We start from the raw sequence: 12305 nt of genomic DNA, 5'->3' as shown, positions 1-12305 counted from the left end.
GTATAGTTTTCATACAAGTTTTTAGAAATGCTTAGCCTTATATCTTACTTGTATAATTCTCATATAAGTTTTTTGTCATAATCTTACAACAGCCAATGAATTTCTCATTAAGTTTTCAAATTTTAATTAGCCAAACAAAAAATAAGATAGAAAGAAAAATTAAATTTATTTTCTCTTACTAATCAACAAAACAAAAAGAAAGTAAATATATTATTCTTCTTTTCTATTCCATTCCAATCCCTTCTATTCTTCACTCTCTTTTCTTCCTCTACTCTCCATTGAAACAAGGTGTTAAGGTTCAAGAAACACAAAAGTTTGTCTGATTGACAAGATTAACTACAAACTCTTTGTGAGATTAACTACAAACTTATCAAATTGATTTGAAAAGACAAATTCAAATCGTTGAAACTTATCTACATATCAAACTTATAAATTTGCAAATTAATATATTATGAAGTCAAATAATCATAATATAATGGAAAATGAACACATTAAAATTAACTCATAAACCTTACTGTATTTTACCATTTGATTTATACTAAATTAAGTTGAAATTATAAATTTAATATGTATCACTTAGAAAGTATATTAGTTTCAACAGTTTGAATTCATTATTTGTAGTTGAGTTTCCAACCACTATTTCAGAAAAAAAAACAAATTACATAAACAATTACGACTTGAACATATTTGACAGAATGAATGATTGTCCCTGTCGAAATTATTGATCTTTTGAGTCGCTATTAGGATATATTACAAATACGACATTAAAACAATGATGCATACAAATAATGACGCCTACAATAAGACATGTATCAACAACCCTTTATGGCTTTATTTATATATAACTATGCATGTGAAGTCACGGGGTTTCTGTTGAGAACTGTTTTTGTTCCCATTTAAAAAAAAACAAACATCCAACTCCATCTCCATCTCCATCTCCATCTCCATCTCCAGCCACTGTTTGTTTATTACTTAATCATCTTTGGTAGAGATCTTAATCAATTTAATTTAAATTCGGTCAAAGAGTTTGCTGCCTCCAAACTGTGAATTTTCCCAACCGTTGCCTACCACACATGACATGATACATGTACAAATAGAATATTGATATGATGCTTGAAAAGCGGTGGCCGGAGAAAAATAAAATTTAGATAATAATTAATTCTCCCTATTTTTTTCATTTCTTTATCTTCTCAACTCAATGTATTTACCCAGCGTACCTACTAACCCTACTAACCCTACCGGAGAGGCGGAGATGAGAGAGAGACAAAGAGCCTATTTTTAATAGATACCGAAGTTGACTAATAGGCGTGAAATTTTGTCTCCTGGCTATATATATAAGTATCAAACTTAACCTACTTTCCACTTGATCACATATTAAAAGTTTATGTGCTTTTGGAGATTGGATCCAAACTTCAAAGGATCTATAATACAGTTGCCAGCCGAAGCTTCTCTTTGTTCGTGATTCATTGATTCGTACTTTCGCAGTGTGTACTGAGGAAAGAGATATGGTGTCAAATAAAATTTTGACTCGTCTCTTTGTGCTGCTCGTTCTCTTCTCTTGCAGCTTCCTCTCTCTTCATGCTGATGTGGCACTCTCCAGTAAATTTTTTCCCTTTGTTAGTCTCACTTTCACAGTTCTTGTTTTACTTGCTTATTAATTTGTTTAGCTATATTCGTCTTTGCTGTTTTTGTTTCAGGGGAAATAAAATCCAACAATGAAAAATTGGAAATGGAGCTACACGAGATAAATCAGGTCCCCCTCTCTCTCTCTCTCTCCCAACTTGGGTTGATAAAGATTCAAGGAAATGTCCCAAATTATTTCGGTAAATAAGTATGATAGCATGACTTCTTCACTAAAATTCAGTCGAATTTTAGATAGGAGTAGAAGCTACTGTTTCAGAGAAATTGATAAGTCCAAATAGATTTTCAAAAAGAAAATTCAGAAGAGATTAGTATTGCTTATTCACAATATTCTTGAATAAATTACTTGATATTCAGATATCTACTGGCGACCAAATGGACATGGAAGAGGTGAACTTAAATGGAAGAATGGACCTCGAAAGGGACTACCCATCGTGGGGAGCCAACAGTCGGCATACCCCAAGGAACCCTGGCAGATCCTGATTTTACTTGCGTAAATTGAAAATTTCAATGATGAGATACCGTCTTTCTCTAGTGATTAAGAAAACACTATCTTTGAGATAGATCATATGTTCAAAATCTGATTGGAATATCTTTTGTGGATATTTAAAGTTAATAGGTGTGATCTTATTTTTATTTCAGAAATAAACGACGACTGTTCTATCGCCAAATTATGCATGATGTTTTGCTTTAACTGCAATTGCTACATTATAAATAATACAGAATTAATTTGTTTGCTGAATATTGATTAATGCATGATTTATATAGAAGTTTGCAAACTTTATATATCTACAAAATGCAAATTTTGACGAATATCTTGGACATTATAATTTATAACATAGGTAAACTTTTTATAAACAATACTGGCAGCAACTGCCAAGAGATTCATCAAAAAACAAAAAAGACATAGGTAAACTTTCTATGGATTACTATGTATACTGTTTAGTGAATTTCCATGTAATCATCTAATCCTATATACTGCTTTTGTGACATAGAATTAAAGTAGAATTAGTTCAATAACATAATGCATATGGATATTAGTTCCTGATAGAAGGTTCTGTGACATAATGATGCATGGAGAACGCCGAATTGGCATTGTTGGGTACACAGACTTCATCAAGTAATGGTCTCTGTATCCGTGCACTATGCGTGTGCGTCAATATAAATACAATCCATGTTCATCTTCAACAGAACAAATGAATAAAATGGCCTTTCGTATTTCGAAAATGCTTGTTGATGCCCACTGGTCGCCTAATCGCCTTGTATCAGATCCAGATTGCTGCTGTAAAAAGCAATTCTCAGCTGTTGTTGGTAGGGCTGCTCATGAGCCGAGTTGAGGATAACTTGGATTCAACTCGCGAACTCATGAGTCGAGTTGAATCTGATTTGCTAATTCTGTTTCGAGTCAGAAACTCTAATTTGGAATCAACTCGAGTTGAAGCGAGTCAACTCATGACTCCATAATATAGTACATAGTGAGATAACCTAATTTAATTATAACAAAAGAAATAATACATAGTTTATCAAAATAATACACAATTAAAGATAATACATAATGAGAAAAATAACCAATACATAATTAAAAATTACAAAAATATCAAAATAGTACATAATTAAAAATTACCAAACAAATAAAGTCTAACAAAACAATACAGAGTGTAATAAATTAACAAAACAAAAGAAATAGTGCATAGTTTAGCAAATTATTAAAAATTACAAACAAGTATAAGGTTTGGGGATGCAAAAATTAGGAATATATGGATTAGGGTTTGGTGTGAGTACAACCGAGTTGATTCCGAACCGAGTTGGAGGTAACTTGGATCCAACTCATAAATCAATCGAGTCAGTAAACTCGAGTCAATTTTGATTCGAGTCAGTTTCAACTCGAGTTATTAGCGAGTTGAATCCAAATTGATTCCGAACTGAGTTTTGAGTCGTAAGCTCTTTGTGCACCCCTAGACGTTGTTGGTCTTGATTTCATGACATTTCTAAACAATGTCAATGACAAGAAACCAATATCAAAGTATGAACCTTGAAAGACTTAACCAGAATTTATAGGCTTAAGAATCACGGTGTCTAATCTATACACCAAGGCCCAATACAGATTTTACGGCACTGGCTTGAGCCTTGAGCAATGCAAAGCAAATATTGATCTGGGTCATTCTCATTAGCAAATATTTCATCATTACACAACTTAATGAGATGCTTTTGGATATTCGACATTCTGATAAATACTTGGATTCTAACTAAAATTACAATTCTCTGGTTTGCGCTACATAGTTTGCTTTCGAATCCAAGTGAAACATTGGATGACTAAAGACTTGCTTGGGTAGATGATACAAGTAACACTGTGATCGGATTGCAACCTATCTTCACCCAATCCTATCTGGTCGTGTATCCATCCACCATCAAATGCAGCATTCATCCCGTTTCTCGGATTGCAATAATTTTCCAAAATAGAAAAATGAACAAACATTTCCATTTGATATTTACCATTCTATTAAAAGTCGTGAACAAGCCTCATATCTCAACATGAACAGAATACTCTGAATTTATTTTAAATTAGGACCCAACATAGGAACCAAAAAGACCTATCATTTACATAGACAACCTCCATGGGTTACAAGAAACAAAAATGTAATTAAACATGTGCAAATGCAAAAATATACACCGATAATAAATATTTATACTGGAGAAACATAATGGACCAGCTCAAATTGAGGTTCTTGACTTCTGCATCGTGTTGTTACCCTGTGAGGATGATGGCGACCTAGCAGCGTGAAGAGACGAGGAGACCAGCTGTGCAAGAGCTGGTACGGCCCCACCTGTAAAGAAAATATACGAGGATTTGACTAAAAGTGTTCTTTATTTGGTGCCTTAACAAGTATCAGGTGAATTACTGGAGATAATAATAATATAAATTTAAGAAAAAAAAAAAACAATATTTAACTCAGTCTGTCTTCAGAATTCACACAAAAGCATGCAAGCAGCCATTTACATACTCGATGGTACAAGCTAATTAAGTATATGGTACTCTTCATCAATTCAAGTGGGTGAAGAGGAAGCTAATTTAAAAGAAAATTAGGAGAGGAAGCTCTGTGTGGGTTGTGTGTGTGTGTGTGTGTGTGTGTGTGTGTGTGTGTGTGTGTGTGTGTGGGTGTTAAAATTAAGACAAACCTGCCAATCCAGCACAAGCTGAAGAGAAGACAATCACTGGTGGTGCCTACATGCCAAAGAAAATACATAAAATCAATTCAACCAATAAAAAAGTTATTAGAAAATCAAGTTTATTATAGGCAGAATAAAATGTTATATATCACTTACACCAACAAGGAAATGTATCCACATAGGCCCTTTGATGTACCGCCTAATGACCGGCATAGCTGAAATTAGAAACTAATTAGTACTTCAAAAATAATTCAAACTTCATATGTAGATAGCAACCGAGATACATAATGCAGAATTCGCCATTTTGCTGCAAACAGTAGCGATTAATATTAAAAATTAGTGTTCCTGGACAAAATGCAGAAGTCTTCTGTCAAATATGAAAGTGTACTAATTTCTTGACTGCAAGCATATTAGCTCCTATGATGAAAATAGATGAGATAGAAAACAAATATGTAAAATTTACCGAAATGCACAAGGCTTCAATAAAATGACAGGTGATCACATAGTTTGGTAACAAGCTTTCTCACAATCAGAATGTACCACTGGCATTTGGAATCTAAATTATCAACTCTAAGGAAGATACACTTTTGAGTTTATAAAAAGGTAAAATATCTCCGCCATAAAATATATTGTCAAGACGTATTACAAAAAATGATAGAATTGGAGGTTAACATACCATGATTAAAACCGTAAAATGCACTAGCTGTACCACCAACTGCTGAGCCTATCTATTAACAGAAGAAGTCACATATATGAGTTAGACAATTAACTCCAACTTCAAATGGTCAGATAGCATTTGATTTTCTAGATTATGCAAACAAGGAATGCAATGCTTATTTCTGTGGGTATATTTTATGTCAGGTCATTGAATAGACTAGCACATAAAACAAGCTTTTTAAGGCAATCAAGCTAAAATCAGGTATCCTTAGACTAGGGCATGGACAAAGTAACTTGCTATTTGCTAAAACGAAACCTAACAAGGTTCAGGTCAAATATGAAAGTGTACCAATTTCATGACTACAGGCATATTTAGCTCCTATAAGGAAAAAAGATGACATATATAACAAATATGTAAAAATATACCGAAAACTTAATGTCATTACATACCATTGAGAAGCTGTCTCGGACAAGAGGAGGCAGAGTCCAATTACTTGTCTCCTATTGAAAGAAATATTTATAACAGTATCAACAACCATCAACCATATCAAATAAAGGACATTAGAACAAATCCCAAAACAAAACATAAGTAGCACAAGAAAGATTGATTGAAGGAGAGAAGGTTATTTTAAACAAATGAACAATCAACAGTAATCTTTACTATTATATCCTTGAAAAATTCAGCTGTCTTCAGTTATAAAAACTTATAACAGGCTTGCTCATTATATAAAATATTATGGTAAATAGCCCTAGTTTGATAAAAGAGGTAACCTAATATGTGAATCGTGGCCAAATTGGATTAGAAGCATGCACTTTTAGAGCAACGAATGTATTCAAAGCAATTAAGACAAAACCAGGATTAAATCCTGTTTTACAAGAGGGCCAAAAGAGACAAATTTTACAGGTTATATGAAAACCATATAAAATTGGCACATAACATAAGACGAGTGACATAAGACTCGGAGCCTACTCTAGAAGGTAAAACACAAAATTTAAGAGGACGAGGGAGAGTGTGGGATAACTGGATAAGAGAAAGTGAGACGACAGAGAAGAGTCATACCATCTCCTTGGAGAGCGGTCCCGCGCAGTGGCTACATCTCGTAGGAGGCGGAGCAGTGGCATAAGAATCCGACATGGACGCGATCGAGCCTCTCTCGGTCTGCGGTGGAGAAGGAAATGGAAATCCCTCCATTAAAACCGCTTCAGATGAGTTGATCTGGACCCTTGAAATATATGTTCTCCATTCGTAAATAAATGACCTAAGAAAATCTTCGATAAATAAATAAGGAAAATTAATTATGGGCTGCACTAGGTCTTTCTACTATTAAGATTTAAGATCTGGCCTCCAGTATCGCCGACAAAATAAAAAATAAAATTTATAATGGGCTGCACTGGGCCTTACTACTATGAAGATCTGGGCTCCGGTGGACGAAATAGTTCGAAATTCCCCCCAAAATATTTACGGTTTCTCCCTTCGCCGAGAAACCGAGGTTTTATAAAGAGAGAAGGAAAGTAGAATGCAACAGTGATCGCTGAACGAGCCTTGAAGGAAGCATGGCTATGGCAGAAGTTTTGTTAAATTTTACTATATGTTGTAATTGGTTGTAGTTGTGTTTTTTTATTTTGGCACTTTACCTGATAGCTGCTATCCGGTTTTTTCAAAAAAAAAGAATGCAACAGAATTCATCTAAAAATACGTGCCAACATTTATCAACCCATATGACTACTCCGGCAGCAATGGCTTCTCAATCCAGTACTCTCTCCCTTCCTTTTCTCTTTCTTTTAAACATGCAAACTAGCAAAAAAAAGAACGAGTATTTTTGCATAAAAACCCTTCAAACGTTGTAAGTTTCATGGATTTCTTCATTGACCCATTAATTAAGTAAAGAGCTTGGATCACTTGGAAATGAACCACTTTGAGAATGTTTATTATATAATTAAAATCAAGTTAAGAACAACTTCAGACCTGATGCATGTAGGGATATTCAGTCTAAAGATAGCGTAGCAAATTTTATGCTATTTGAGTATCACTTGTTTTCCCGCAAAGGATGCTAGATGCATAGCATTGCAAATTTCAAATCATTTGATGAGCATGAAACATATATGCATCAAACCTCACCATTTTATCTTTGGGGGCATTTCTTATAGTATAAACTGTGATGATAGATTTATCAGTATATATTAACTATCGAGGAGTCTACATGCAGTAAAATTAAAGCTAAATTTACTACTGATCTTTTCCTTCACTCATCTTATATGTAGAACAAGAGAAGAGCAACTTGGTATAACTTCCAGAAGGTTAAACTCATCAAAACCCTCTCAGAACTCAATAGTCCCAAATACTGGGCCCGAAACGGTTGGAACGAGAAAGCATGGGAAATTGTGCAAAAACGCATGAAGGACTGTGGGTATTGTTTCAATTACAGCATTAAGCAAATAAAGAATCAGGAAAAAGCACTGAAGAAGCAATATGATACAGTCAAGAAGTTGATATGGTTGAATGCGTTCCACTGGGACAAGTCTCACGGGAAGGTTGTTGCACAGGATGATCTATGGAAACAGTTATTTGAGGTATGTTTCACTAAGTATCTGCAGTTAGTATTATGAAATTAACTGTTCTGGTGTTGGACAACATATCGGGACACTATGTAGGTTAGGTACAACAGTTTGCATGCATATATAAATCTTAGTTAAAAATTGAATAATATAGATAAAGGAATATTATATAAAAACAGTGACCATTCTCCAAATCAGTGAGTAGTCATGTACTAAACTAGACAGGCACATACCCTTGTTAGATTGCTCGGCATTAGCACAGTAGGAAATTAGGTAATCTGCTATTGCAGTTTTCTCTCTTTCTTCTTTCAGTAGTCAACGAAAAGGATACTGGTTTTTGCTTAACTCTAACTGAGTACTGATTATCATTAAAAGAGTGAAAAGGAAAAAAAGGAACTAATGGAGGGGTACTGGAGTAATATTTCTTTTCTATCCAGATATTCTTGTTTTCTTGTTATGATTTGTCTTTCTGTTTCTTCTTTTCAGTCTGAAAAAAGTGCAGAGCAGTGGCGCCGAATGCAATTTCCTCTATATGATGAGCTATGCAAATTATATGAGGGTTTGTCTCTCATTTTCTTGGCTTAATTCTCATTTTTGTTAACAACATAGTTATGAAGATAGTGGAACACTTCTCATACTTTGGTTTCCTTAATATGGAGAGCTATGTAAATTATTTTGGAACAATAGTTTTCTATTCAAACTTTCTCAGAAAGTTACCCGCTCCTTCATATTTTGGTTATCAACCAGCAATCATAGTACACCATCATGTTCATACCTGACTGCTACTGTGAATGATCCAACATTTGATAATTTTATGTCATTCTACAATCCTTCAATGCATTAATTCTATTATCATGTTAATTATCTCAGGTAACAATCCTAAGAAAAATTGCTGTCAGTGTTCCAATCTTGCCAGTAAACAGTCGAGCATGTGTTCATATGCACCTCCACTAAATATGAATGCTCAAAGTGTGAGCTCATATGAAGAATCATCTGATACAGATGACTGTGAGGCTGAAATTCTCGAAATGCTTCTACTTGAAGAAATAACCAGCCAAATAATGATGGAAAATAATATGCTGTCAATGTTGCCTGGTAAGGAAGCAGAGAAACCTCAAAAAGACAGCTTGGAAAAGAAGTATTCAATTAGCGAGTGCATGAAGGCCTTGAATGGTTCATCAGGATTTACACAGGATGAGAGGCTCAAGGCGGCCAATTTCTTAAACCCTCTCTCGAAGATAATATATATGTATCTAAAATCATTGGTCCAAATAATATCTCCAGACATCTTAAACCCTCTCTCGAAGATTATGCGCAATTAGTTCGATACCAGTTTGTTTTTTAAGATAGTTTGCTTAACCATTCAATTCAGAAATAACTTAGAACACAACAAATAAGAGGAAAATCATTACATTAATACAGAGGAGATTTTACACAATACATCCGTAGGTACAAGATATATATATATATCTCCCAAACATCTTATTTGCCTTGAGAGGCAAGTTTATTCCTGGAATCTAGGTACCGGAGAAGTAGCAATAGCAGATAATAATAATGACCAGCTATCCAGAGACAACTGCACTTCTCATGGTCCAGTTTTTCCTGCACAATAAAGCATTGTTTAGAAAACCAATCCAATAAGACCCGAGATTGAATTATTCTTTTGCCTTGAGACAAACGATTTAACCTAATGGTCAATGTTATGGTACATTTCTTAAGCCTTCCTATTAAATCAAAAAACCAAACAGGCTTTTGCTCGGTACCAAATAACTATGAGAATTCAGAAATGGTGATAATGTGATGTTAATTTTTGAAGAAAAAAAAAATTACAGTATGGTTCGATCTTCCAGCGTTGGTTGTCGCCCTCGCACCACTTCCAGAGCACGACGTTGGTCCCGTCATGGACCCCACCGTGGTCCTTATCACCATGGAAGGCATCGAAGTTGAGGTAGATGTTGTTAACCATCCTAATGCATCTGAATCCTTTGCCGACATCCCTGCTCTCGGTCCACAGCACCGACTCGTCCAGGTAATCCGGGTTGTATGGCACAAGTTTAACCTATATCATGTACAATAAAACGAAAATAAATAAATTAAAGCAGCTATATGATGTTGTGATACAGTACAGTCAGTACTGCTCAGCAGACATCGGCAGAAAACAACCAACATAATAAAATGGTGAGTCAATTAATCCTAAGCACAGATATAAATAATCAAGACAAAAAAACTGAGAGAAATTTCAGAAAAGCATATAATACTAGATCTAATCAGTACCTTGTAAAATATGAATATAATTATTAATTAGCCTAGCTATAGAAGTGGCCAGCATCTGAATATATATATATAATCAGTTCAATCACGACTGAAATGAAATGAATACAATCCACATATGAAAGAGCGGAAAAATAAATATTTTGGCTAATTTTGGTAAATTAATTAACTTACTGGGTGGGATTCCCCCAGGGAGTGTTTGATTGCTTCCCCTGTGACTTTGTTAACCAGAGCAAAAGCAGGGTAGCCCTCCTCATCCTTGATTTGATTGCTGTATTTCATGTCCTTGATCCAGTGCTGATTCAATTCAAGTATTTTGTTAATTAACCAATCCAATCATGATACTATCGATCACCGCAAGCAGTTTATCAACAGATAAAAGGAAACATTGCAAACAGTGACCAATATATTTGTAAAATTTACCTGATATCCGTCATTTTTGTTAGTAGGAGCCAGGACGACATTGCCGTCGCGAACAGAGAGGCAGTAAGTGTCATTGGCCTTGCAATAAATCTTGTAAGTGGGCTGTCTCGGTAGCCTCGTCTCTCCGGGCTGGTCCGGAGGAGCGTATCCAGCAGTGTGAAAACCATAGGGAAAGTTCATCATTGTTACTATGGTCTAGGAATTATGTGTTTGTGTGTATTATACTTGGTTGAGCAATTAAGGTGCCTTCATCTCTTTATATAGTGAGGGAGGGAAGGAGGGAAGGAGGGAAGGAGGGATAATGATTGATGGAATAAATATTCGATTGGACGTGGCGTAGAAATATCTTCATTGTTATTTCAAATCATCCGTTGTTTGAAATGTGATTTTTCAATTTTAAATTTTGCTGGGTCAGCCATTAGCGAGTGTTCAGCACTTCTCATGAGAATGAAAAGACAAAAGTTTAGTGGAGAATATATTTTTTACATAGGTTTCTTTCATATGTTGGTAAATCATAAAATTTAAAAGAAACTATCAAAATTTTCCAAATAAATATTGTTTTGTTTGTTGGAAAATTAAAAAAAATGAAGGAACGCAACATTTTTTTTTTTCACAATGCTTCTCTAAAAAATTTCCGAAAAGTGAAAAACACAAGAAACGTTGATCCAAAATGTATTTCTCATATTTTCTGGGTTTTATTTCCTCACATCAAACATTCCCATACTATTTGATAATTTATTTTCATTTAATTTGAAAATATTTAAGTATTGTTGAGTTGATTTTTAATTCCTGTCATTTGAATAGTTCTTTTGCATCAATTTTTACAAAACCAAGCAATTCTGTGCCGAATTTTTTTTAAAAATATGCTCAATAAAATAAAAATCACAATAATGGCCTCAACTTTTGTTTTTGTTTTTGTTTTTTTTTTGAAAAATGACTCAACCGCCAGGATTTCTAGTGGTTATCCCTACTGAACCGTTAGGAATTATGGTGGTCCACTGAATTAAATTTCTGATAAATACTAAATTAAATCTCAGCGATTGTTTTTTTTTAATAGCATATTTTAGATTTGAATATAAAAACGCTAAACTAAATTTCAAAATAAAAACATTAATAATATTTGAACTAAAAAAAAATGAAAATATAACAAAAAAAAAAACTCTAGATCAAATACTTCATAAATTTAAATGAATAATGTCCAAAACAAAGTATTACATATTATATCCCGAAATTTTTAAATATACCATACTTCCAAAAAAAAAAAAACAAAACAATCACGATTTCTGAAAAATTCAATTTTTGACATGGCCGCATCCCCTAGGTGCGGCCACCTTTTTTTGGGCCGCATCTAGGGGATGCGGCCACCCCTTTTTTTCTCGTTCAGATTAAACTACACGAAGAAGAAGAAGAAAGAAAGAAAAAGAAAAAGGTGGCCGCATCCCCTAGATGCGGCCTGTAGAAAAGTGGCCACATTTTGGGAATGCGGCCATGTCAAAATTCAAAATTTTGAAAGAAAGTGGTAGTTTGATTTATCTTTTTTAGGATAATGGTATATTTAAAAATTTCAGTATTATATCACATATTATTAG

At 34.2% G+C, this 12305-nt stretch overlaps 3 protein-coding genes and 1 long non-coding RNA gene across 4 annotated transcripts; 2 read left to right on the top strand and 2 right to left on the bottom strand.

Annotated features, from left to right (window-relative positions):
* Positions 1-1445: 1445 nt before the first annotated feature.
* On the top strand, positions 1446-2375 carry LOC144571843 (uncharacterized). Its single transcript, XR_013517597.1, has 3 exons — positions 1446-1599; positions 1698-1753; positions 1999-2375. It is a non-coding gene; the product is annotated as an uncharacterized LOC144571843 (long non-coding RNA).
* A 1731-nt stretch (positions 2376-4106) lies between these two features.
* On the bottom strand, positions 4107-6685 carry LOC144571795 (uncharacterized). Its single transcript, XM_078321176.1, has 6 exons — positions 6527-6685; positions 5917-5967; positions 5486-5537; positions 4966-5024; positions 4819-4864; positions 4107-4466 (listed from the first exon to the last, which is right to left on the bottom strand). Exons 1-6 carry the CDS (start codon positions 6656-6658, stop codon positions 4354-4356), a joined length of 453 nt encoding a protein of 150 aa, XP_078177302.1. The 5' UTR covers positions 6659-6685; the 3' UTR covers positions 4107-4353.
* Positions 6686-6872: 187 nt separating this feature from the next.
* Positions 6873-9344, top strand: LOC144571903 (uncharacterized). Its single transcript, XM_078321298.1, has 4 exons — positions 6873-6956; positions 7729-8037; positions 8509-8581; positions 8893-9344. The coding sequence occupies exons 1-4, from the start codon at positions 6873-6875 to the stop codon at positions 9342-9344; spliced, it is 918 nt and encodes a 305-aa protein (XP_078177424.1).
* A 72-nt stretch (positions 9345-9416) lies between these two features.
* EULS3 (hydroxyproline-rich glycoprotein family protein) lies at positions 9417-10998 on the bottom strand. Its single transcript, XM_078321225.1, has 4 exons — positions 10717-10998; positions 10468-10590; positions 9853-10081; positions 9417-9624 (listed from the first exon to the last, which is right to left on the bottom strand). Coding segments are annotated over exons 1-4 (537 nt in total). The 5' UTR covers positions 10900-10998; the 3' UTR covers positions 9417-9622.
* Positions 10999-12305: the final 1307 nt, after the last annotated feature.

Source organism: Carex rostrata, chromosome 19 (assembly GCF_964058835.1).
Source record: "Carex rostrata chromosome 19, lpCarRost1.2, whole genome shotgun sequence".
NCBI lineage: Eukaryota > Viridiplantae > Streptophyta > Magnoliopsida > Poales > Cyperaceae > Carex > Carex rostrata.
This window is presented reverse-complemented; position numbering and strand designations above follow the sequence as displayed.